Source organism: Mauremys mutica, chromosome 14 (genome assembly GCF_020497125.1).
Source record: "Mauremys mutica isolate MM-2020 ecotype Southern chromosome 14, ASM2049712v1, whole genome shotgun sequence".
Taxonomy (NCBI): domain Eukaryota; kingdom Metazoa; phylum Chordata; order Testudines; family Geoemydidae; genus Mauremys; species Mauremys mutica.
The window spans coordinates 27,660,761-27,688,334 of NC_059085.1; the positions used below are offsets into that span (position 1 = coordinate 27,660,761).

The 27,574-nt window shown below is 41.0% G+C and overlaps 1 protein-coding gene across 2 annotated transcripts in view; it reads right to left on the bottom strand.

Moving 5' to 3' along the window:
- Window positions 1-427: 427 nt before the first annotated feature.
- The window catches only part of PEPD (peptidase D), a 227,212-nt gene continuing 200,065 nt past the window's right edge, over window positions 428-27,574 (bottom strand). For both annotated transcript variants that reach the window (XM_044987795.1, XM_044987794.1), the window contains exons 13-15: window positions 25,666-25,850; window positions 10,267-10,458; window positions 428-1,121 (exon numbers count right to left, since the gene is read on the bottom strand). In XM_044987795.1, coding sequence (XP_044843730.1) covers window positions 975-1,121; window positions 10,267-10,458; window positions 25,666-25,850 — 524 coding nt within the window. In that variant the 3' untranslated portion in view covers window positions 428-974. The remainder of the gene's footprint in view (window positions 1,122-10,266; window positions 10,459-25,665; window positions 25,851-27,574) is intronic.

Consider the following 27,574-nt stretch of genomic DNA (forward strand, 5'->3'; position numbering starts at 1 on the left):
AGTTTATAATTACACATTTACAGAGCATTTACAAAGCAAATTTTAAATGGATCCTTTACTATTATCAGATAGCTTTGAAAATCCCACCTGTTCTATAGGGTGTAGTCCATTGCATAACACTGAATTCCTGTAACATAAGACACTCTCTCTATGCTGTTCAGGTGGAATTTGTAAGACTCCAGATCTGTAAACCATGGTACCCGACATTTTAAAGGACAGAGCCAGAAACCGACATCTCTCCCTGCCTCTCTGAGCGAAGGGGACATGGCCTGTGTATGAAAATTCAGTGCTCTCAGTACATGGAGAATAAAACCTAGTTAATGAAGTGCCTGAATTTCCAATGCACACAATGGGTAGAAAGCTCAGATAAAGATACGGTAATGGAAGACGGACGTAATGGGAGATGGAAAAAGTGATCTACACAAAGTTATGAACAACTTTCAGGGAGAATTTTTATTAGACATTTACTTCTGTCCATTCCATCAATATCAAGAAAAATGTAGGTGTGTCACTTTTTCAGCCACTCTCAATCAACAAAAAGACTTTGTAATAGTTGTGGTATAAGTTTCCAAAATAGGATTTCTAAGAATTTTCTTATGATTACAGGCAACATTCAGATAATACAGCTGTTATTTAAAAAAAAAAAGTCACTGCTATCAAAATGCAGATCTGATTGGAAAGATACAGATGAGCAGAGATGTTAAAGCTTTATAATTTCAGCTGTTCATGCTGTAATATTTTCCAGTTGGCACTTAGTAATATAAATTGTTGATTGCAAGCATAAAGACTTAGAGCTACCTCAAGGTATAGTGCTGAATCCTTCTAACTTCATTTCTAATAAAGTAATCATTCCAGCCTAATGATTTGCCTGATTCAATTTGCTGTGCAGAATTGATACATTTTATTTTCTAAGCAGTAGTGTAAAATCAGAACAATGGCTGGTTAGCGGAAGGCAGAAACCACTGTGGAGTTTACTACTTTTGGCTGGCCAAGGAGTCAAATGACTTGGTGCTGCCTTGGGCTTCTGCCATGAAAGCCTCTATTTCTTCCACAGTGCGTGGGACACACGTTAGTAGCTCCATTCCATTGGCTGCCACTGCAATGTCATCCTCAATTCGGACCTGTTACAGAGAACACACAGTTACCAGTATATTCTAGCGTGTTGCAAGAGACACACTAGTAAGCAATGGCAATTGGAGAGTAAAGTGCACGTTAAACCTAGCTTGGTTTAGATGAACAAGACTTTGTGAGCACCAGAACTTCCCACTGCTAGGAGAGAGGCACAGAAGTCCATTAGGGTGGAAATTGCCCCTTTGCAGGTTCCCATGCTAGTCTCTCAGGTTCACTTAAAGCCAGCAGGCAAAAGGAGGGAATCTATCTGCACCAGGGCTGGTGCAACCATTTAGGCGTCCGCACTAGGATTTGGGGGGCACCATTTTCTTCAGCAGCAACCACGGTGGCCGGATCTTCGGCTGCCCCGGTCACCACCGACATTTAGGCGGAGGGAGCTGGGGCAGGGGAGCGTGAGGAGGGCCGCCTGCAGCAAGTAAGGGTGGGGGGCGGCACGCAGGGGAACTCCCTGCCCCGTCTCCTCCCTGAGCACGCCGTGGCTGCCCCCGCCTCCCAGGCTTGCGGCGCCAATCAGTTTAGGCGCCGCAAGCCTGGGAGGCGGGAAAAGTGAAGCAGCGACGACGTGCTCGGGGAGGAGGCGGGGCAGGGGTGAGCTGCTTCACTTCTCCTGCCTCCCAGGCTTGCGGCACCAATCAGCTTAGGCGCCACAAGCCTGGGAGGCGGGAGAAGTGAAGCAGCAATGGTGTGCTCGGGGTGCTCGTGCGCGGAGCAGGGGTGAGCTGGGGCGGGGGGGGATGCCTCAAGGGGGGCACCTCAGGGCGGAGGGGGAGAGCTGCCGTGGGGGGGGGTGCAAGGTGGAAGTTTCGCCTAGGGTGCCAAACATCCTTGCATTGGCCCTGATCTGCACTTGGTGTGCCAGGAAGAGGCCTTATATGTATCCAAGAAACCCAAACCCTCAGGCACAGGGGGCAGCAAGGGAATCAGGCAAACCCTTTCCCTGGTTCCTCTGGCACTTCTCCAGCACACAATCCATTTACTCTAACTATGCTGGGGACAGATATGCCCCTGAGTATGGTGCCATTCAAATGCTGACCCATTTGTATCTAGAGCAGCCATGTTGTTGTGCTGGATCTAGTCGTCTTTTTCACTTTACATCACGTTGTCTTTTTTTTTTTTAAAGTATAATTAGCTCCACAATAAATTACACGTACCTGACAGTGTTTCTACCAAACCACTGAACTTTGACCTGACAAAGTCTTCCAGCAGCTTTTACTCCAACATTACTTTTAAAAACACGATCATTTACACTTTAAGGTTGGGTAAGAAAGTAGCAGGGGTTTTTCCTTAGCATTTCCAGCCCTTGTTCTGCTAAAATGAAAAGCTTGTACCATTTTCTATGCAGCTTTAATTTCCCATATCTCTTTTTACCAGGAAATATGCCTACCCAGTCATTCCTGTTATCTTATCAGAAAAATGCTAGTAAATCACTAAGCTGCAATAAAAGCAATTTTAGTAAGGTGTCAATCCAAGAGAACACAAACCAGGGTGACTCCCACCTTACAGTGGCTTTAATTGTTTCTGACCTCTTGACATTTTAAACTAAAAATAAAGCTGGTTAACATTTGTACTTCTGCTTGCAAAATAATCCATTTGTTCAAACAAAATGAGTCATCTAGACGTATTAAACCGTTTAATGATTCTTTGCCAGATTATTTCTTTTACATGGTATCAAGTAAAGTGTATTATAAAGCAGAATTAAATAAACTGTTGAGTTCACACAGCTGTAAAATGAAAGGCTGTGACTCTCCTCTCTTTTCTCTGTATTTTCTGAAAAGCACGCATTTGGAACTCCACAAGACAAGTAGATGACATGGCATGAGCAAGTGCATGCACCTGAGAGAGATTTTTATTTTATTGTTCTTGAACTCATCAGTGGATCAGAAGACTAAAACGCAAGCAAAAGAATCCTAAACATTGCCATGTGATCTTTGAAGAAGCTGGCTGGTCAAGGAGACTAGGATTGGGTGATGGTAAAACTGGGAACCAGTGAAGGAAATGGGAGTGGGGACTTGGAGCCAGTTGCCAAGGATGTGGAGGGTAGAACAGGGACTGACTGAACACAGAGACTTGGACAAAGAATCAGGGTGGGGGGAGGAGAGACTGAGCTAGGATGAGGTGCCAGGGAGGAAGACTAGGTCTGGGACCCGTAGTGGGAGAGGGGAAGAAAGAAGGGATGGGGAGAGAAGATTGGATGAGGAGCCAGAAGGGGAAGACAAGAACTGGCTGGGCAAGGAGATTGGGACAAGAAGCCTGAGGAGTGGAGACTGGGACTGGGCTAGGCAAGGAGAATGAGATAGGGACAAGGAACCAGGACTAGGACAACAAGGATAGGATAGGTTTGAGGGGACAGGGTAGAACAGGTCAAACTTGCCCCCCCACTTCTTTTTTTTGAGGGGGGAGGGAGAGAAAACAGGCAGAAGAGCCTATATGCACTAGAGAACACTCCCCTCCAGAACCTGGAACAGAACCCAAGATTCCTGAGTCTCACCATTCCTCTGCTGTCCGCAAATATCAGTGAAATCTACAACAAAATGTGTGTTTCATCCTACTCTAGTGATAGTCCACACAGAGGATGACAACCTACTACTACAATCACTTACTTTATTGGCTCATGTGGCAGAGGTCTGAGTGGTGGATCTAAAGGTTGCAATGCTACTGATGACCCATGTGGGTTTCAATATGCTGCCACAGGATGGAATTTGGTTTTTTAGTTTTCTTTTTTAAAAACCTAGGAAATTATACACATACACATACACACACACACTATGTCGAGGACATTAAGATTGCAAAATCAAACACTCAAAAATTAGTTGCTTGTGCAACCTTAATTCAGCTTCTTTGTCACATGTACAGTAAATTGCAGGTGACTGGCTTTCAGCTACAAGTCTAGCTTTCGGATACATTGTACAACATATCCTCTAAGCATCTTTGGGTTTTATACACAAAATGACTTGTTTCAGAAATATTTCTGGAGAGGCAAAGTGACCAGTAATGTAGGCATTGTCCTTCAAACACCACTCTCCTATCAAGTGTGGTGGCATGACCTATTTAAATAGATAAGATTGCACAATTGTGTAACTCCAGCAGCAGACCTTCACGGGGTTGACTCAATGGACCAAATCCTGCCCGCAACAGCAGTCTCATGGGTAAAGCCAAGGACACGATGTGGGTTAAATAGTTTTCATCAGCTAAATATGTAACCAGCCTAATACACTGTTTTCCAGACTCACTAATATAGTGAGGTGCTCTGGCTGGATGTCCTGTGTTGTCTGCCAAGTGAAGGGTGCTGTCACACACATCTAGTTCTTATCGCTATAATATGTTAAAGCTTCTGAGGGTCTAAAAACACAGTTCTGATTCACACATACAGTTAAACAAACAGTTCAGGTTAACATTATGTCAGAACCCAGACATGGTTAGAAAAGTCACATGGGATACAGCTGCTGGGAGTCCCACCTGTGAAACAATGGAAAAATATGGCCCATAGAAGCTACTATGCAAATTAAATTAGCATAAACACTGCACTCAGATTAAAGGAACTGAGTGTCTGCCTTGAGAAGTTTGAGATAGCACTCTGGAGAAGCAGATGGACAGAGGTAAGGGGAGGGATTCTGATGCTTTCCACTGACACACACCAGCATATTTGTTATTTTTAAGGTTACAAGTTTATCACACAAGAAATGTGTATGTTTACACCAAATGGCAACAGAGCATTGAATAGTCTGCAGTAGTTATTTCTTATAGATAGTACAGTCTAGTATAAAATCCTACCTGCTGAAAATCCAAAGATTAAGACTGCCACATTACTACATTCCAGCATTACTACAGAGTGACACTTCCTCATTATCTCAGCCTGACCAGTCTCCCCCTTCCTGCACACAGCATGTTCTCCTTTCAGCCACACTTTCTATCAATGGTCCATTCCTAATTTATAGACAGTTAATAAATTAGTAGCTATCTTCTATGCAAAACCTTTATAAACATGTTTTTCGGACACTATTAAACTTGCATGATGTGAAATATTAAGAAGCAGACAAGCATGTTTGTGATGATAATGAATCATTTTTCAATCATTACTAGTAATCTGTTTCATTCTGTAACATCCATTTACCACAAACACAGGAAGTGAGCTCAGCCTTATGTAAATTAAAAGTAAGTAGAACTACTACTACATTGCTCTGTGAACCAAATAAAAAAGCAATTCAATGCCCCTGTATAGGTGCAAAAAGGAAATTTTTCTGCTTTTTAATTGCGCTTAATGTTTATTTCTGAATTAAACAGTGACATTTTGAAAAATAATACCATAACATTAGCGTGTTTTCAAGGTCTTGGAATATGTAAAGCAATTTGCTTTTAAATGAGAACAATTTGCAAATCTAAGCAGGAAATAAATTTAAAAATCCATTTAAAATTCAGTTGTGATTCCGTGTTTTTACAGACAGACATACAGAGTTTACACATATTAATTTGGTTGCTAGCTCAATGAACAACTAATGCTATGGGGCAATATGAAGCCTGAGAAGAGACTGAACATAATAGGTCAAAATCAGATTGGATGGTTTTGCCGGGTTTTAGAGAAAACATCACATGAACAGCCTAGATCAGTAATCAGCTTATGAGAAATGGAAATCTCAAACCCCAATACATGTGAAAGATAAGCTCAGAGGGTACTGTTTAGAGCTAGGGTATCAGCCTTCCACTTTCCCTTGGGGAAACCAGCCACTTTTCCTGCACGATAAATAAAACCACAGTGGACTTTCTAAATTGGACAATCATTTGTATGATGGAAGCATCTAGAGGACCCAGATGAGACTGGTGCCACGTTGTATTATACACTGTACAAATATCTGATAAGACACAGTCCTTGCCCCACATAACTTACAATCCAAATAGACAGGACAAAGGACATGAGAAAGAAAAATCATCTTAATTTTACAGGTAGGGAACTAAGGAACAAAGAGAGAAAGTGACTTGCCTAAATTCACACTGGAAATCTGTGGCAGAACAAGGAATTGAACCCAGGTTTCCTGAGTCCCAGTCTAGTATTTTACACTCAGGACCATCCTTACTCTCCGAAGTGGCACAATTAATAATATAGACTTTAACTTCTTGCCTACTTCCAGGAAAACAGTGATGCAAATAAATCAATTTTTGACCCCAAATCAAATCATTAAGTCTGAGCACATTAGTTGCACCCATAAAGTGTGCATGAACCTGTCACACACATGGGTCATTTGGACATCTATGTATAGGACTTGCACTTGTTTTGCAGGTGCAGTTTAGGCTCCCAGGGCTGGATTAAATTTTGTGGGCCTGGCGCCGAACATATTTGTGGGCCCCCTTGGAGGCAATGGAGCATGGCACGGGGAGGTCAGTCCCCGGAGCAAGGGGCCAGCCAGAGGCAATGGGGTGGGGCATGGCAGGGGAGGCCCCGCCCAGCGCGAGGGCACTATTTACAAACCGGCAGTTGCCAGATGCACAGTGGCCCTGTGCTGCCAGCGTGCCCCTTCCCCTCATGCTGCCTGACCTCACAGCCCCTCCCCCCAACTCCCTATGGCCAGAGGCCTCTTGGACCCACTATTCCCAGCGCCCCCCCAGACCCACCTACAAATGCACAGTGCCGTACACACCACCACCCTCCACAGAACCCCCACTCCCTAGTGCCCCAACACACACACAGATCTTCCCTGCCCCTTCACAGCCCAGCACCCCCCAGACCCACTCCCCCACGCCCTGCATCCTGGCCGCATTCACCAGCCTTGCTGGGAGGCGACTGTGTCTGCCTGGCTGAGTCGGCAGCGCAGCCAGGGCTGGTCCCAGGACCGGAAATCGCTCCGGCCCCTTGGGAGTGGCGCAATCAGCCAGGCTAGGACCTGCCCCAGCTGGGGTCCCTCAAGACGCACTTGCCTGGAGGGGCCCAGGGAAGCCCTCCACACTGTTCCTCCCCCACACACACCTGGGGCCCCACAGGTGGGGGGCAGCAGAGACTGCCCAGAGCTGGAGGTGCACTGGGGTCCGGCCGGGGGGCTGAGAAGAGCAGGGGGTGTGGCCAGGGGGCAGACAGGAGCCCTCGGCCAGCCGGTGGGCAGGCTGAGAGGAGCAAGTGGTGGGCCGGGGGAGCCAGCGGGGTCTCGGGGCACAGTGCAAGTGGAGCAGGCCGGGGCCCCTTCTGAGCATGGTCCCAGTTCCATGGAGCCACTGTAAACTCGGCACCGGGCACCCACATTGGAGCTCTGTGTTGTCTCTTCTTTCTTGCTTTCTCCTGGAGCTTTACTTGCATTCTGCTTCCTCTCTTTGGCCAACTCTAAGCATTAGTGGTTAGAAAAAAGGCCACAAGCCTTCCTCTCTAATTCTTTCTGTTCTCAACAGTGAAAAGACTAACAAAGGCTCAGGTTCTCTACTGATTGGGATGGGTGGGGATGAGAAAGAGGTCGTTCCTGCATGTCTATGCTCCACCATGCTACCTGGGAGACAAGAATTCCCAGTGGTGGGTCCTCTTCTATGGAAATTGCTCCTGCCAGAAATATGTCTAAGCCTTCTACTGACCACATTTAGAGTGTGATGAAGCATGCATGAGAGCTGTTCAACAGTTTCACTACCTAAAATCTCCCACAGAAAACAGTGCTGGGTGCTGAACAGTTTTGAAAGTCTGGCCACTTATTTACGTGCTCACTGCAGGTTCTGGAATCTCCTGTCTCGTACTGGCTAAGTTACGCTTTGCAGCATTAAATTAGGGAATTTGCTTCCTTTTTTGAAATCCTTTTTTTGCTATTCAATTTAATTTTTGTAAAGTAAAGCCAGACACTATAGTGATGAGCCTCATACATTATCATCAATTATTGGTACTGCAGACAACTTTCTGAGATCTTTTTAGTTTGTAGAGGATAATTCTCCTGAAATGTGTTTGGAAGCGGTATTAACTCAGCCTGTATAAATGAAAATAAACTAGAATGCAGTTACTAAGATCTAAGTAACATTCACTGGAGAGTATCTTTCATCTCCCAGTTTTCAATCACATTAAGAGCTAGAGTTAGAAGGACCATCAAGGTATTTTTATTGTATTACTTTTAAACTTTGCTGTAAAATTTAGACGTATTTTAGACGTATTTAGAAACTTATTTGGACAGACTTAAATGACACCAGCTAGCTGTGTTTGTTTTGTTATCTTAAATAATAAGTGAGGATTGGAAACTGAGGTTGGTGCTCAATCCTTTCCTGTGCACCAATCCCCTTGGCAAATTCAGAGGCCCAATCCAGTTCTTCTTAGATGGAAACAGCAGTCATCATTAAGGGAAATAAAGCAAACATTAGGGAAGGGATTGGATTTGGGGGGCTCATGGAACCCCCTGGAGGGAAACATTTACAGTTCAACACATGAAGAGTGAGTTAGTTGGGCCACAACTTAGAAATGCTGGGCTCATGGATACAAGCAGAAAATGGACTGTTCTACTCCAAACACACCCAATGGGAGTCCATGTATCCCCCCACATGCTCTGTCCTGCAGAGTTAAAACACAAACATGTGTTTCTCCTTTGGGGTGTTTGCACCAATACAGTGAATAATGGGGGTTTTAGTTGAATATTTCCAAGATAAGAGAGCCAGGATTCAATCCAATTACTAAATGGTTCCCAAAGTCTGTTCTTGGGATAAGTAACAAAAACCCAGCCTACTTTCATGGTGGTGTTTAACTGGGAAAGGGCGTCTACATTGTCCCTTTAAAACAGGTTTAAGGGTCAAATACAATATGACACGCTCAAAGTTAGAAAATGCAGAGTTAAACATAACACACTCCTTTCATTCATCAGGATCATGACTGGCTGGCAAGTACTGACAAAAGAAATAACAAGGTAAGATAACATCCCAATTACACACCAGAGGGTAAAGTCCCACATCGTGTGATAAGATTATATACTTTGGATATAGTACTTTTAAAGCTAGTTGTATAGTAGAGTGGATGACTCAGAGGATTGGTAATGGAATATGGAACCTTTTGTTTCTAGGTTGGCGGTTCAAAGCCAGCTCAGATCAACAGCGGTGAAGCTGTTACTAGCAGATGACTGTTTGGTGGATTATGATAAATTAGTTGGTGATAGCAATACAGACAATTCCTAAATCACCACCACAATTGCCACTAACTGTTGTCCTTGCTGAGAGTCTCAGCAGATAAGCCAAAGAGCGCCCGGCTGAACTAGAAGCCTCTCCACCAATTAAGGGATATACTGACAAGGGGAAGCTCCAATTCCTACTGCTTGTGTTGTTTCTTGACTGTGGAAGAACACAGAATTTACAGTCTTCAGAGTGTCAATCTGACACCTTTCAAAAATGCTAAATTTGCTAACAAGAAAAGTATCTGAAGGCATCTAACCGGTTAAACGGGTTCTAGAGTGAAGTTAGTGAGGTGAGAAGAGTCACAGACAGCATGATGCTTATTTACATTCACACCAGTCATTAGGATATAAATGATAATTTGAGGTCATTAGTGGTGCAAGACTCATACCCCATAGCCTCTATTCTGAGACAGCCATCCTCCCCCATGCACAATCTGCCAGGTAGGCCTTGCAATATGGAGCCTGAGCAGCCAAGGTCAAACTTACATGCTCATGAAAACCCTGAACTTCCCTACATAGCATCTCACCATTCTTGGTGCACAAGTTTCAGGACAACTATAATCCTGCTCAAGTATTTTTTCAGTTCTTTACTAATGCCACGCTGGATTAAGGAACACAAGGCTTTCCTTCCACAGCAGAAGTGAACACTTCTCTTTGTGTTGCTGGCGTGAGGAGAAACTAAGTCAGCAATATGAACCTTAGTATCTTGTTTCATAATGTACAAGTTTCTTTGCCTCGCCCTGTAGACATGCCACCTATTTAACATGCAGCCAGTTAGTGATGGAGGAGAGTACTTCTATCAGTGAAGAAAATGGGCCTCCAGTTAATCTGAGGTGAATGAGTTCAAGAACGAATTAAGAAAGCATGCAGTTGGGCTGAGGGATTCAACTGACAAAGTGCCCTCTACAGAAGTAGTTTCCTTCATAATGTATTACATTTTCTAAAACAAATTTCTTCCTGCACATGCATGAAAAGACAAAGCCAAAAATCTGCCAGAACCATTATCTAACCCAGTGAAGTTACTCACCCCACCAAATCTTCGAAAACGCTGCAGCACTTCATTATTGATGAAACAAGACTGTGAAGGATCATTGAGTGCTTGGTCCAACAGGTGGTCAATAAAGTAAATGCCTGGTTCCACGGTCAGCACCATGCCTTCCTTAAGAATGCGGGCAGTTCTCAAACTTTTGAGGCCTGGCAGGTCAATGCGGTCAACTCCCTAGGAAAGAAGCATTTGTTTTAAATGACAGAAAAATAAACCCACAGTTAGCCTTTTATTATAACTCTTCTGTGTTGAGTCCTCTAAGGACGTATGAAAACCCAGAAAGGCTAGAAATGGAGTTGGAAGCAGAGGACTGAAATAACACAATACAACCATATCTATCTTAACTTTCACATCCATTTGCACTTCAAACAAATAGATTCACAGCTTTAAATTCAGCTGTGTAAACGGAGCTTTTTTTCCCACTGTGTAAATGCTGGCTCACCATTTTACTTGGTATTGAACTCCCACCTTGTTTACCCCTTTAGAAAAATAAAAACTATTTGTATTATTTCTTTCCCCTGCACCCATTCTAAAGCATTTCCAATGTAACATTTTAAAATAAGTTATAAATCTTAAAAAATGGGCCCATTTTATTGCTGAAGGAATTGAATTATGGAGCATGAGACAATTCTCTAAGGTTATGCAAATCAATATCCTTATTGAATGTTATTAAAATGCATTATGACTGTGATTCAAAAAGCAGTGAGTCTACAACAGTTCTCAACTTGAGTGACTTCACAACGGCTGTCCATTTGGAACTAGATTTTTTCAGATTCAGACTTTCAGGCAACATGGGGCTGACTGATTTTACTGAAAACATAGTCGAAGCAATCAAGTTCTGACAAGTAAAACATTCTCTTCTTTCCAAGAGTTGGTGAAGTACAATGATATATGAAGACATGCTTAATCAAGAAATTAGAAGCATTGCAGAGACTGGTTGAGGATATTAATAATCTTCCCCAAAATGTGCCAGGTATTGCAACACCTGAATAAAAATAAATCTCACTCACTTCAATTAAAACATCAAAATCCTTTGTGTCTTCAGCACAGTCTCAGCAGCAAAATATTGTGATGACCAATATATGGATGATAGGGCTGCAACCCTGCTATCACTTACATATGTAAAGTTAAGAACCTGTATTTCCACTGAAGCCAATGGGACTACTCATGTGAGTAGAGTCAAGCATGAATGGAAGTGTTTGCAGGATAAGGATATTCTCCTCTCTGGTCTTCACAGAGCTTTGCTAATTCATCCCTTAAAGCTAACATCCTTGTCCACAGTGTGCTTAGAACTGTTAGTACAGCTATTCATAATGGTGAAGTGAACACTTCCTTTCTCCAGGGATTAAGCAGGTTTCCTCTCCAGTACCCTCAGCCTTTGTCAGCTGAGGGGCAGAGGCTAGGCATAAAAGTGAAGCAAGGTATGTCAGGTGGCAGAATGAGGGGCCCGAATCAGCCATATTTTAGTTTTCAGTGAACTGTCTCCTTTCAAAGTGTATAATACTCACATTACCTCTATTTGCTCAAAAGCTCTGATTTTCAGTTCCGAGAAAGCTTATTTCTCATCAATACTAAATGGCAATTTCAAGCAATAAAGTCTATTTTATTTTTGCCAGTCACCTAAATTGTATTTGGGGTTTCCCGTTTGGGGTATTTAGTCTCTTCTCATGTATGATGTCTACCCTGGCCAATATTTTCAAAGGTGGGTGCGTAATCCATATTTAAGTAGCTAAAAGAATGGCCTGATTTTCAGATATGATTTTCACTTCTATCACTGACTTCAGTGGCAATTGTGGGTACTGCAGCCTCTGAAAATAAGGCCACTGTTATTTAGGAATCGTGTTTTGAACATTTCCAGTGTATAGCTGATAAACCCAGTCTCATTTGTTTGCTTTCGCGGGTTTTGATCAGGATTTTATGATTATTATTCACCAGGTTTAATCTAAAACAGGGCAGCTCAGATGTAATCATCTTGCTGAGCTATGATTGGGAGACAATCACTATTTAGAATTTGTATATGTCTTAAATGCTGAAATGATCAATACGTTACTTATTTAAGATCTATTTATAATTGAACAGAGATGGAGCATCTTTCCTTCATTGCTGTCCCGTGAGCTATGTCATCTTGGTCTCATTTTGTAATGCTTAAAGCCAAGGAAATAAGGGCATCCAGTTTTGTGGATTAATCTCTTTCATGAGCTGTAAAGAATCAGATTAGTAGAGGGGCCTTTTGGAGTTTTTACAAATATATCTAAGCAGCTTTATACAAACTTCCCCCAAACTAACAAACCATATTTGACTTTTATCTCCCCAATTTTGGTTTTAAATTCCTTTTTGCAAATCATTCCAAGCCATTTACTAGATAAATTGATATACAATGAAAATAACCAAGATGCCAAAAAAACTCTGAAGGCATCATTGACACTGTTTTTGTAATTATTACTTTCCACTTAAAACAAATGAGATGAGACACGACACATTTTCTTATAAAAAAGTATTGGTGCTCGCTGTTAAGATCTCTAAGTTCAGCTTTTAGAACGAGGCACAGATGCTTTATCTGTCCTGCTTGCAGTCAAATACTGCATTTAATACTTCCTCCCAAGAGATGACAAATGTTTGCTATCAATATACACAGAGTAATTTACAACTGCTCTGTGGCAATCTGCTGTTTCTGACAGCAAAGTATTTTTGCTCTAAGTTCCAATCCCAGGTTCTTTGGATTTTAGTAGCGGCTGGGGACGTGGTTATGGGGTAAGGCTAAATTTGTGCACCAAAATGTCACGGGAGACAACCTCCAGCAGAGAGTAAAGATTGGGGAGATCAGATTTTCAAAGTTACAAATCAAGAACCCTGTTGCTGGGGCTGAAGTGGGGGAGTTAAAGGCACTCTTTGAGGGGGGTGGGGGGGCAGCAAAGTGTGCACTGGAGGGTTTGGCAATGTGTGCAAGGAAAAGGAAATAAGGCCAGTTCCTCCTCTTCCCATGTGTAAGGCAGAACTAGTTAGTAGCTTATTAGAGGCCTTGCACGTGGGGAAGGAAAAGGGGCAGGGTATCAATATGTGACAGGCTAGGGTGGAAGAGATCTCTCTCTCTAGGTACATTCAGGGTATGTCTACATTACAACTGGAAGTGTGATTGCAGCTGGGTAGACATGCCCACACTAGCCGTAATCTAGCTAATGAGTTAAAAAAGGCAGCGAAGACATGGTGGCACAGAGCCTGGCCTGGGCTAGCAACATGGTAAGTACTCTGGGTTCCAGGTGCGCTTGTACAACCTATGCCACCATATCTTCACTGATATTTTTAGCCACATTAAGCTAGATTACAATTAGCACAGGTATGCCTACCTAAACTGCAATCCCCATTAATTGCAGTGTAGACATATCCTTATCATGCTCACCACTCTGATATTTGAGTACCTTACACGGTACCTGTTTTTTTAGACATACTAGCACTCATCTCATTGGTTATCAATTCACCAGCCCAGGTGGCTGGCAGCTTCTCTGAGCGTGTCTACACTGCAATTAAAAACCCACAGCTGGTCTGTGCTTGCCGGGCTTGTGGGGCCCAGGCTAAGGGACTGTTTAATTGCAGTGTAGACGTTCAGGCTTGGACTGAAGCCCGAGCTCTGGGACCCTCCTCGCAGGGGTCTTATAGCCCGGGCTCCAGCCCAAGATCTACACCACAATTAAACAGACCTTTAGCCCAACCCTGGTCTTTAATTGCAGTGTAGACATATCCTTTAAGTGCGGAGTCTGTTCAGGCTATTTACAAAAACTGGGCTAAACCAACTTTTTTCTGTAAAGCTGGCAGGGTCCCTGGGGCAGGCCTGAAAATAGGAACACTGCTGTTTCCAGGGCCACCCTACTAAAGACCATACTGTATTGGGTGTATAACCCGGCGGGCAAAATGTCCCATTGACCCCAGAATCCTCTGTTAGATTTTCTCCCTTTTATAACTGAAGTTTCCATATAGCATTCTCACCCAAATAACTAACACCTTGAATCAAGCACTGAATACTCTATAGCATTGCTGCTTGTTGAGAGCTGAAATGGAGGATCAAAATGAGAGTGCTGCATCACTAGACTTTATTATTTGTATTGCAGTAGTGCCTAGGAGCCCCAGTCATGGCCCAAGACCCCATTGTGCTAGGTGCTGTACAAGCAACAAAAAGGCAATCCCTGCCCCAAAGAGAAATGTAGAACAACAGTACAGTAAACATCTTAGCACCATGCACCTAAAAAGGTACATTCAGTGGTATCTTGGGAAGCCTTGCTTTTGAAGAACTGTTTATCTTATTGTACACATCAAGCAACAAACAGTATCCAAAACCATAGTCTAGCCCTGTGATTTTATTTTGAAGTTCTATTTGCATTTGAAAATTGGTTCAGGCCCACGGTAAGCACAGATGTATGACACTGTCATTTGCAAGCGTTCTCCTGCCAAGAACATTGGATTCCAATTAATGGTTCATGTAAGGTAACAAAAAACAGCAAGTCTAGGCAACAAGCACTGTCAAGGGAACAACAGAATTATTATGTAAACTGAGTATTCTACTATGTGATCAAAATAAAAGTTCAAATTAAGATAAGTGGGCAGTAATATGAAATACAGATTTCTTTTGGAATAAAAAGGAAATTCGGAGGTGAAAAAAGACATTGATTCTCTCTTAGTAAAAGGATCCAATTAAAACTAAAGGGCTGCCTCAGTACATGGACATCTTGCCATCATCAGGAGTTGATAAGAATAAAAATAACAATAATACAATATGTTATAAGTACTTTTTCCACTAAGGGATCCAAAGTGTTTTATTAACTTAGGGTCCAGTCCTGGTAACATTACCAGATGTAATGCTTATATGTAATTGGGTAGTTCCAGTGAGGTTAGTGTCCCCAGTCCGCGGGTCCTCAAGTTGTGCTTGGCACAGGACCTAAGAGGGAGCCCCAGGCATGTGCTAGCTGTATCAGCTGCTAATGGCTCCCCAGGGATTGCCTGAGTGTAGAGATGCTCTGGTCACATCCTTCCACAGCCCTCACAGAGAATCCATATCAGCCTGATTAGGATAGCTCAAAGTGGCTGTAGCAGGGACCAAGATCTGGTCCAATATCACTATTTGTAGTGAACTCTGGGCAATATTCACAGGGCTAGGCTCTTAGACTGTTTCAAACTATACATTGGTACTTTTTCTTATTAAGTTGCCATGGGATCTTTAGCTAGCACAAGTTGTTGGGATCTCAGTTTTAGATCACATCCAGTGCACTGCAGTCATGACTATGTTCTCTAATTAAAAATCAAATATTATTTAAATAATCATACTAACAACATTTCTATTATACTAAATCTATATTAAAAATAAGAGTTAAGTTGTTCTATCGGTCACACATTGTTCACATCTATGTCTAATGAGCTCATTTATTGTAGGGAAAAAAAAAGAGTCCTGAATGGCTAACAATAAAATAAAACCTTGAATTTCATGCAATTTGTCTCTTGGTCCCTTCTCCCTAAATCCTTGGTTCTCTTGCTCAGTGAATTAAGTAATCTCCAGTTACCTGGGGATCTGTCTGGGTTTTATCGACAGCCCTAGCAGACTCCAGCCAGCTAAAGGAGCTGCTAGTCAATTGAGTTTGAAACTGGCAGCAGGTTAGATGAGTACCTGCTTCAAGCACGATACAATTCTCCTGGAATTTGGGAGACACAGTTTCCTTTTCTGGAGGATAATCTAATTACTTGTCAGAGCTTTTGGGATGCAACTAGAAGTTAACACTGGGGAAACTGAGACCACAATGTAATTTAGCTATTTTTATGTTAAAAAGTTTTTCTTCTTTTCATAGGCACCAAGTTCAAACTGCACTCTAAACTTTCCCTGCAATGACTGGAAGAGCATCAGGAAGCAGAATTATCTGTCATTTATTACAAGTAGCACTGGATGTTTGGAGTCAGGTACAGTGGGATTTTAATCTACTCCTGTAACTTGGTTCTGATTTCAACTTCCCATGTCATTTTTGCTTCCCCATTCTCAGATGTCACTAGGTTCCCCTGCTGCCATTATGAAAGTACTGGGAAATACTGAATGTTTTTTCTATTTCAACAGATTTAATACAACTCAGGAATGAGAGTAAGTGGCAGATACTGAATGGTAAAATCACCATGTTGGCAGCTACAATATAATCAGAAAGAATAGGAGAACATTAATACTCAATGTTTTAATACTCAAATGACTTTTTTGTGTTACAGACAGAGAACATCTGTAGGATATTCTGGGCTTTTTCTTTTGTGGGCCTTTTGTCATTAACATTGATAGGAATTGCCTTTGTAAGAACCCAAAGGCACAAAACTGGAAACTCACCCCATAGTAATACTTTTTACAGCTTATTTTCTGTATATTGTTTAAAAGATAACTACACCTCTACCCCGATATAACGCTGTCCTCGGGAGCCAAAAAATCTTACCGCGTTATAGGTGAAACCGCGTTATATTGAACTTGCTTTGATTCGCCGGAGTGTGCAGCCCCGTCCCCCCAGAGCACTGTTTTACCGTGTTATATCCAAATTTGTGTTATATCAAGTCACGTTATATTGGGGTAGAGATGTATATTATCACAATCTTTTACATAAAAATCATAACCTGCACATACAGTAAATTGTTCTGAATACACCCACCTATATGTATGTTAGTCCTTGTTAAAAAACAGAGATGGACTGACACTGCAAAATTCAGATCTAAACTCCCCCTCCCAAATGTAAAGGTTTTTTGACTGAGTATTAATTAAAAAGAAACACAAAACAAAATCAGTTTCCTGATATTCAAATGAAGGGGTAGAGATCCTGAGAAGTCAAAGTTTCATAACTCGGTTGGTAAGGGGCTGCATTGTATCATGAACGAGCTTTCTTCCTTTTCTGTTTATGTTAAAAACCGTTTTTTCTACTACAACCTGTAAATCCAAAAACTTTAGAATAAGCTCTCGCAGAAAAGGCCCTTTGGGACTTGATAGAGAATGATAACTTTTCTCCACATCTGTAAAATTACATAGCCAGGGTATAATACTCCATTAAATTATATAGGTTGCTTTAAAAGTCTTATAGAAAGGACCTGTTCTGTACTAAACACCTTGGTTTTTCAGGCTAATTTCTGTAGAACCTGATTGGTTTCATCCCTATTAAAGTCTATAGGATTTTTCCCACATGGGAAGCCTTTGCAAATTTTCTTCTTGGCAATACTTTTCCTGCTCATTGCCAAGGTGGCCCACATGGCAGTATACTGCAGAAAAGGGGCTGAATTAAAATGAAAAGATAAAGAAAGAGAAGCAAGTACCTCCTTATCTTCACTCCAGATACACAATTTATTACAGTGATAAGGATGAACTCAGAACTAACCCTACACAAGTGATTGTCAAAGGGGAATCATCTTCAAATGAGTGAGCTGCTAGTGGCGTTCCACACGGATCAGTTCTTGGCCCTATGCTATTTTAACATTTTTATTAATGACCTGAAAGAAAACAAAATCATTACTGATATAAAGTTTGCCCATGACACACAAATTGTGGGAGTGATCAATAATGAGGAGGACAGGTCCCTGGTACAGAACAATCTGGATCATTTGGTAAGCAGGGTTCATGCAAACAATATGCATTTTAGTATGGCTAATTGTAAATGTATAATCTAAGAACAAGGAACATAGGCAATTAAGACTAGAGATGTTCAAAGTAAAGATACATTCTACAACTTTTTTTTATAACTTGAGATGTCCAAGGGACAGCTGTTAACCCAATTTAAATTAACTGATTTGTTATTGCAGAAAGCCTTAAAATATACTTAGCGTTTTACAGAGCCTTACAGTCAATCAATACAACATGAAATTGAAACACCTCAAGAATCAAGAGACAAGGAATTGGGATTTAAAAGAAAATTTCAACCATATCTTCTGATGTAAAATGTTTAACATTTTTCAACTGAACAGGCTCAAATCCTCATTTATATCCCGTAAAGAATTTACTCAGAAAACAAATGAAAGTGTGTGGGAAAACTGTATCCATGATTAAATGCTACGGTTGACGCCAAACCCAATGGCGATTTCGTACTCTGAAGTTAGCTTTTTCTGACTAAGGGCCAGATTTTCCTGAAGTACTTAGCATATACCACTAGGCCCAGATTTTCAAGCCTGCTCAACTCCCATTTAGGACCCTAAATGAAGCAGCCAAATTTTCAAAAGTGTTCAGTATTCCGCAGCTCCCATCAAGAAGAACGCTATTTAGGGCAAGGTTTTCCATGAGAGCGGCTCACTGCAGAGAACTTCTTAAAACCAGGGCACTTATTTAGGTCCTTAAATGGGAGCTGTTGGGTGTTAAATTCTTTTGAAAATCTGGCCATAAATGTAGTTTATATACCACCAACATTGTTTACCAAAACTAAAAGCTTTTACAAAGCAACAAAAGAAAGATAATATATATATTTTGAACAAAACATTATCTTTATAGGATATTTGCATACATTTTGCAGTGTTGCTGTCAGGGTAAGAAAGTGCTTACTGAATGCTGCATGTGAAAGCTGCTTACTGGAAAAAAATATTACTGCCAATTTTGCAAAAACCTGATTACTAATGAATAACTAATCTAAGATAACAATGTCTGGAATCAGTTTTTGGAACACAGCATACTTTGTGAGGGATAGAAATTAGGAAATGAAAAACTTACTGTATTATTCCAAATTTAGCTGCTTATACTTGAAAAATAGTTGAATAATAAGTACTTGGAAAGTTTTTCTTTTTTAAAATAATTTGTAATGCTTTCAAAAATTCTCTCAGTCAAAAGCAAGTAACTTCTTAGCTAATTAGAAAATAGGACAGGATACGGCAAGCATGTGCATAGAGTGTAATAAGCACAGAAACAGCATTGTGAAATTCCTCATAAAAGCAGCCTACTTGGTAAATGTTAAACATACCAAAAGAACTTCACAATCTATAAAATATATTTAAAATGTATCATCTCCTCATAAGAAAATGAAACATAGCCAAGACCCTTCTTTTAGTTAACATGGACAAGCGCTGTGTTCATGCTGCAGTGTCCAACTGTGTATATTTATAATTTAATCAAGAAAAATACTGTAGAAAGGTTGATGGTTAATTCAGATGCGTGCAGAATTACTTGCATTGATTTCCTGATTCAACATTGGTAGTATTATAGCCTAAACTCTGCACAGAATTCACAGAGGCAGACGTTAAAGTGCCTCAGAGACCAAAATTTTAAAAGTTTTCTTCCTTTCCTCAAACCCCCAATCCATCATATTTTCAAAACCAAACTAATTTTGGACCTGTAATTTTACATGCTCAATCATTTGTAGATAGAGTTATCTAGTCATCTGAAAGGTGAACATAATATAAGAATAGCTATACTGGGTCAGAGCAATGGCCCATCTAGCCCAATATCCTTTCTTCCAACAACGGACAGTGCCAGATTTTTCAGAGGGAACAAATAGAATAGAGCAATTATTGAGTGATCCATCCCGTCATTCAGTCCCAGCTTCTGGCAGTGAGAGGTTTAGGGACACAGCGCACAGGATTGCATCCCTGACCATCTTGCTGGACCTATCCTCCAGGAACGTATCTAATTCTTTTTGGAACCCAGTTATATTTTTGGCCTTCACAACATCCCCTGGCAATGAGTTCCACAGGTTGACTGTACATAGCATGAAGAAGTACTTCCTTGTTTTTGTTTTAAACTTGCTGCCTCTGAATTTCATTGGGCGACCTCTGCTTCTTATGTTATATTCCTTATTCACTTTCTCCACACCGTTCATGATTTTATAAGTCTCTACCATATCCCCCACCTTAGGAGTCTCTTTTCTAAGTGCTAGTCTATACTACCGCAGTAAATCGATCTAAGTTACGCGAATAACTTACGTGGCTACATTGCGCTGTGTCGACAGGAGAGTGTCTCGTCAACTTCTCTTATGCTTCTCAGGGAGATGGAGTACACAAATCGATGGGAGAGTGCTCACCCAGTGATTTAGTGTGTCTTCACCAAACCCGCTAAATTGACATTGATTGGCACGACATGCATTGATTGCAGCAGTGCCAATGTACCGGTGCAGTAAAATGAATAGTCCTAGTCCTTTTAATCTCTCCTTATATGAAACCTGCTCCATATTCCTCCATACCTCAGTTTTGTTGCCCTTCTCTGTACTTTTTCCAATACTAATATCTCTTTTTTGAGCTGGGCTGTTCAGAACTGTATGCAGTATTCAAGGTGTGAGTGTACCATGGATTTATATAGTGCCATTATAATATTTTCTGTCCCTTTCCTAATGGTTCATAACAGTGTTAACTTTTTTGACTGCTGCTGCACACTGAACGGGTTAGGTATGCAAATGTTTAATTTGAGAATGAAATTCCATGACTATATGCACTCAATCTATATTCAACTTCAGTGTTTGTTCATAAAGTTAGCATACAATTATACTCATTTTACAAACATGCAACCGAGCGCTTAATGTATTTGAAATCTTTTCCCTAAATTCCTATGCACTCACAACTGATTGCATCTGCAAAACTGCAGACACAGATTAGTCAGAATTTGAATATACAGCCCTTAAAATAGATTGTACAATGTACAAGAGAACTAACATTTGTTAATTTTGATTTATGTATATAAACAACTCCTTTCCCGAAACACATAAGGGAAAAGAAAGCAACTCTGTATGCTATATGAGCGTTTGTAGAAACTGGATCACTGCAACTGAATGTGGTGGGTCCTTGTCCAGCTGGTTGGAAGTATAGGGGTTGTTTGCCCTTATATGGGGTCCCTTCTCCAAATGGAGGTGGCGAGCAGGGAGGACAGAGCAGGGAGGAACAGGAAGTGGCTGGATCAGGTGGTGGGGGCACTCCTTGTGGAAGATGTCTAGTGGAGGTACTTCTCACAGAGGGGATATGGTTCTCAAATGAAATGGATTGGAAGGGGATTTAGAAGAAAGCATCCCTTTAAAGAAGCTGGAGAAGTGGGGGTTCGGGGCTCCTAACATCTGGTGCAGGTGGGAGCCAATTCCCCATCCTTTTTCCAGACCCATTCATCCTCATATGAGGGGGCCCAGAAACAGGCTGGCTGGGACCAGGTTGGGTTGTAAGAGGGCTGACAGCAACTCTTCCAAGTAGGGGGGGAAACAATTAAGGAACTAATGATGACCTGCTCAAAACAATTTATTCCCAGATGTTCTACATGAATAAAGTTGCAGTCTAATTAAATCACATCCATTGCATCTTGTCTTTCTTCTGGTGCAGCTGGAACAACTACTGATTTGTAATGAAGAAAGGTCTGTGATGGAGCAGAAGGATCTGTTGCTTTATATCTAATTGAAGAACAATTCTGGGTTTTCCCGCTATATGTGAGGCTCTGGCCTTAGAAAATGTATATCCTGTAGTTAATTTTAAAAGTGCAAGAGATATCCTACTTTACTAATTCCTCTCACCTGTTCTAAAACTTACTTGGCTCTCAGGCCTGCAAAAGATTACACAAACATTCAACTATAAGTGGAAGTAGTTTCACTACTCATATTCTTAAAGTCAAAACTACTCACATGCTTAAAGTTAAGTATGGGCATAAGTATATGAAGCATAAGAATGGCCATCCTGGGTCAGACCAATGGTCCATCTAGCCCAGCATACTGTCTTCCAATGGTGGCCAATGCCATGTGCTTCAGAGGGAATGAACAGACCAGGGCAAATACTGAGTGATCCATCCCATTTGTCACTCCCAGCTTCTGTTAGAAGCTTATGACACCCAGAGCATGGGGTTGTGTCCCTGATCATCTTGGCTAATAGCCATTGATGGACCTATCCTCCATGAACTTATCTAATGCTTTTTTGAACCCAATTATAGTTTTGGCCTTTACAACATTCCCTGGCAATGAGTTCCAAAGGTTGACTGTGCGTTGACTGGGGTCTTAGATTCTGGAGTCCACTAGCAGATCTCCCTTGAGTCTGACAAGTTGCTCCTGCGATGAGTGTTCAATGCCAACATGAGGTGAGAGAACAGCATGGAGAGAGGGCACTAACTGTCTGTGCCATATAAGTTAGTGATGAAGCTTTGCACACAGCAAAGGGTTCAATTTAATTTTTGTTTCTTTTTCATTAAATTAAAACTGAAAAGCCCATTCCAGTACACTCGCATTTCTGTAATTTTGTGTCAGTCATTAACTATACACCGTAATGTTTAAAATAAAACATAGCTTCAAATGTTTATGTATGATTTCTTCCCTCGCCTTAAAAAGGCAATCCTCAAAGAGCAGCCATTATGTGGCATAACTAAGATAATGTGAAACCCTGTGGTTTATTGGGGAGAAATCTAACAGCTTTCAAATGACATCTCCATCAGTATTTAACATCATAACTGTGAAATGTAGCTTTTAAAAAAGAAACATCCAATAGGATCGTGGTACATGAATGACCCCCCCACCCCAACATAAACATGATCCTAAATATATTAATATCATGCCTAAAAAGCTCCTGTAACTGATTTCTAACATTTCTAATAATGTATGATACATTATTGAAAATACTTTTTTCTTAAAATCTTGTGATACTAAAAAAATAAAAAACAAGGAAAAATCTTTCCGAAAATATTGAAACTAGCTTTATTTATTATCATATCAGCCAAACTCCTTGGCAGTTACAGTTTGTTTTTTAGACTGTTGCGAACGTCTCATTGTTGAGTGTAGAATTATAGTATCTCTTCTTTCAGGCACTATTAATGAACCATCATATTAATTTTGGGGGAAATGATAACTACTGTCAAATTCACATAGCACTCAGAGAATGCATTTAATACACAAAAATAGTTCTTCTAATTCTAGGAAATGATGTTATTAATGCTCTGAAAAGCCTATCAGTCATTCTTCTATATTAGGGCTTGTCTACACTTAAAATGCTGCAGTAGTGTAGCTGTATCGCTAAAGCTGCGCTGCTGTAGCACTTCAGTGAAGACACTACCTACACTGATAGAAGGTGTTCTCCCTTGGCATAGGTACTCCACCTCCTTGAGAGGCAGTAGCAAGGTCAATGAGAGAATTCTCCTGTCAACCTAGCACTGCCTACACAGGGGGTTACGGTCGATTTAATTGCATTGCTCTGGGGTGTGGATTTTTCATATCCCTGAATACTGACCTAATTTCCTTACATAGACCAGGCCTTAATCAGACTTTGCATTGACACACACATTACATCATTATTTAGTATATTTTATCATGGTTATTTTCTGTTATTATTCTGTTATTATTCTAGTCAGGCTTTAAGACATTTGTCACCCATCTTTTAAGAACAAGAGAAGTTGCATATCGTGCTTGTACTTGAGAAAGAAAACTTTTCAGTGCTCTTCAACTAAGTGGCCAGAATATGATTACATGTAAAGATCAACTAGTGACTGGAGAAAGCAATTCTTTCTGCATAGGTATGTGTGTACACTCACACCAGAGCCTTATGTTCTTCTCCTGTGTAGCCTAAACCAATTATTATGCAGTAGCAGCAGTTGTGGACTAAGAACTGATGCAAGAATCCCACTCAAGCTGACTCTCACACTAACAAACCACATTCACTTTTAAACTCTTTTTCCTTTTCAGAAAAATATACATTTTAAAATTGAACCGAAGAGAGAAAAATGTATGAGCCACACAGTGTTGTTTAAAATTAGCAATAAAAGGATAGAGAAAAACATTTTAATAGCAACCAGATTGCCTCAGGAGACTCTCCTTCTGCAACGTGTGTAGTATAGACACAACAGTCATGCTCTTAGGTTTGAAAAGATTGCAAAGGGTTGTGGAGAGACCTAACAGTCCAGTTCTTTCTACGCCTACTGCTGATCAATACACTGAGTGACACACTACAGCCAATGAATATATGGTGACCCATGTTGGAACTAGACTTCAATGTAGGAAGATGGGTAGCCAGGGAAAAGCCCGTGGGCAGGTGTTTGGGAGGGACCGCCTCCTCCCTTCAAGAGATGTTTCTCCGTTTCACAAAGTATCTTTCCTCTAAAAATCCCCATGAAAGAACTGCAGGGATGTGCATTATGTATTGACAAGGTGTGCGCACCTCGCAGGTGTGTGTTTTATTTTTTCAGGCATATCTGCATCTACTCTGGCAAGAGTTTGTCATCAGTCCCATTTAGGGCCTTATCCTGCATTGCTGCCAGAGGGTGGGCTCTGTCACCTCCAACACATTCAGACTTGAAGACACTCAGCTTCTCGCAGGAACCGTGCAGGTTCAGAATAAATGTAGACTTTAAAATGGCATTTCCTAGGAGGTAAATGTTTTTTGAAGCATGTGTCAAGGCTGGGAGTGTTGATACTGAGCCTACTCATAGGTAAAAAAACATTTTGTTTGAAATGTTGCATATTCTCAAATGTGTATTTTTGCATCAATCCCTCTAAAATTGCTCAGACCACAATAGAGGTGCTGGCTAATGATCAGAAGTATTAGCAATTATTGTTGGAAATGAAGGGAAACAGGGATATTGTGTCTTATGGGATTTCACAAGACGCAGGTTGACTATTGCTTCACAGTACATTTTAAATTTTGCAGTGGAAAAATCAGAGGCCTTCATAGGTCTCACTGCTGCGTTGCCATTGGGTGTTAGTCACATCTTTATCATACCCCTCTTCTACAACGGCAGCACCCCAGCTACCCAACCTCATGCTCTCACTAACAGAAGTTGGTCCAATAGAAGATATTACCTCTCCCACCTTGCCAACTTAACTCTGTCCATTGCTTTTACTCCCTCCACCTCCATTTCCACCCCTCACCCATGCAGTTTCTGTCCCCACTCCCTTCCCTTACTCCAACAATTTCTTCCTTTTCTCCATTAACAAATGTCCTCCTGCAAACTAAATTTTTAACATAAAATACATACACATGCAAAATGATGGCTCTACCAAGCGGTGTGCCAACTGTTACCCTGATAACCCTGCTTCAAAGTTGTTAATCCTTTCCCTCATCCTTAAAACGTTGGAGGTTTTTTTTTGGTGTGGTCTTTTTAGATCATAAACTCTTTGAGGCAGGGAACACATCCTGCTGCATGAGCACACTGCTGATCACGCAGCTGCTATTGAATAAATAGATGCAACAAATGGACCAACTGAAAATAAAACACACTCTTGGCCTTATTCATAGGAGCATTAGGAATGCTAAGAATCCCCGCAGCATGAGTAGGCATTTCATAGGAGCATTTCATGTGTTGATGAAATTATCATTTAATTTCAGGAAAACCACATGAAATACCACACCAGCAAAGAAAAACTTCAGTGCACATTAATTCCTAACCAGAGAAGACACTACTCACTGTGAAACTAAAAGAAATGCCTACTTAAGTCAGAAGGGTTAATCTGCAAATCAGCTAGCACTAACCTCTGGGTAGCCTCCAACATCGTGCACGTCAATTCCAAGTAGATGTCCAAGTCCGTGTGGCATAAATATTGCACCCAGATGAACCTTCACCATGTCATCTACATTGCCTTTCAGGATGCCAATTTTAGTCAGCTCTTCCAGATGGACTCTGTCTGCCAGACGGTGCATATCAGGCCAGCCGACCCCTTAGAGAGCAGAAAAAAGCAGTTGTGTTAACTATTTCCAGATATTTTAAAATAAAATATTCAGAAAAGCAGAAGAAATATACCCAGTGCCCTTCACATCTTTTTTTTTTTTTTTTTTTTAAAAGGAAGTAGGTAGAGTATCCATTTTAGCAGGAAAACATTTCAAATAGAAACAAACAGCTAACATGGGTATGCAAAAATGGCTGATGGTCAACAAGAAACCAATGAAATATAACCGGATTTGAATAAGATTTTTTTGCTAAATTGTATGTGTTTGCTCATGTCTGTGCAAACATTAATATACCCATGAGTTTTCAGAAAGACCATCAATGGGTAAAACATAGCCAGTTATTTGAAATGCAGAGCATAAAATATTAACATAATTATATTTAATTATAATCAGTTCTCTCATGGTGAACATACTGGTTAGGACATTTGAAATGGCTGTCACTTTTCTGTGTATATACCAGATTTATAGCCTGTGTCTTTCTGGCAAAAACACTTTCCAGAAATTAATGACTCCCTTGTTCTTTCCCCGAGCAAATGGACTGTGTAAAAGTCAAGTCCTCCAGTACGTACAATAAAGGACCATTACAACATACTGCTGGTAGCCTATAAGTAGAGTATCAGGACACATTACATATCTATTATTTTTGTGTATTATACAATATCATTTCACTAAAACTGCTGAGAGGGTCTTTTCAACTGTTGGTAACACAGTATACTATCTTAATTAGTTCACCAAGGGTTTGAGTCATCATCAATAATTACAGTTGGAGAACTAAGGTAACTAGGGGTAAAGTACAGCAATGAGTATTTTCCTTTTTCAAATTTGGCATGGCTACACAAAAATCAGCAATTTTTATATCCAGCCTCCCCACTTCAACTACCATTTGTTTTACCCCAGTGGAACATCCAGCTTTGAGGTCCTGTTAACATTACTGTCATGTCATAATTACAATAGAAATTTCTGCTAAATATAATAAAGTTGCAAAGTGAGAAATACTTCACTCCCGTAGCAGGGCTCAAATAAAATTCATACTTGTCGTGTGTCTTTGGAATAAAGGTCAGGAGCAGGATGAGCAGCACTGTATGTCTACTGTCATCAGATTTGTTTAGCATTGCAAACTATCCAAACATGACCCAATGCATCCCAAAGAGTTTCCACTAATAGGAACTGCTCAATTGATCATAGACTCAAGTTAGGTGACATGCAGAATCATTTATTTCAGCTATCGGATTAGTCCCACATTGTTAGACTTTTACACTCTTTCTTCAAGTGTTGCATAGATCTGAACACTGGTTACACTAATATTCAACTCTCTAGGTTTGTCTGGTATTATTCCACAGCTACTTCATAACAGATTCCACATCTATTATATGTTAAATTGCATCAATATAATCTTGGCTGTATAGTAAATTATTTTCAGAGTGGTAGCCGTGTTAGTCTGCATCAGCAAAAAGAACGTGCAAAAGCTTACACCTAAATAAATTTGTTAGTCTCTAAGGCAGGGGTCTCCTGAGGTGCCTGTGGGTGCCATGGTGCCCGCCAGGGCGTCTAAGTATGCCCGCGTATTGGCCGGTGGATGAGCATCTGCTGAAATTCAGCAGCATTTTGGCGGCAACACCTTTGGATGACGCTGCTTGTCGGCAGCATTTCTTAGATGCTTGTCTGCCACCACGGTCCTCCGTGCCTGCCAGACAAAAAAGGTTGGGGACCACTG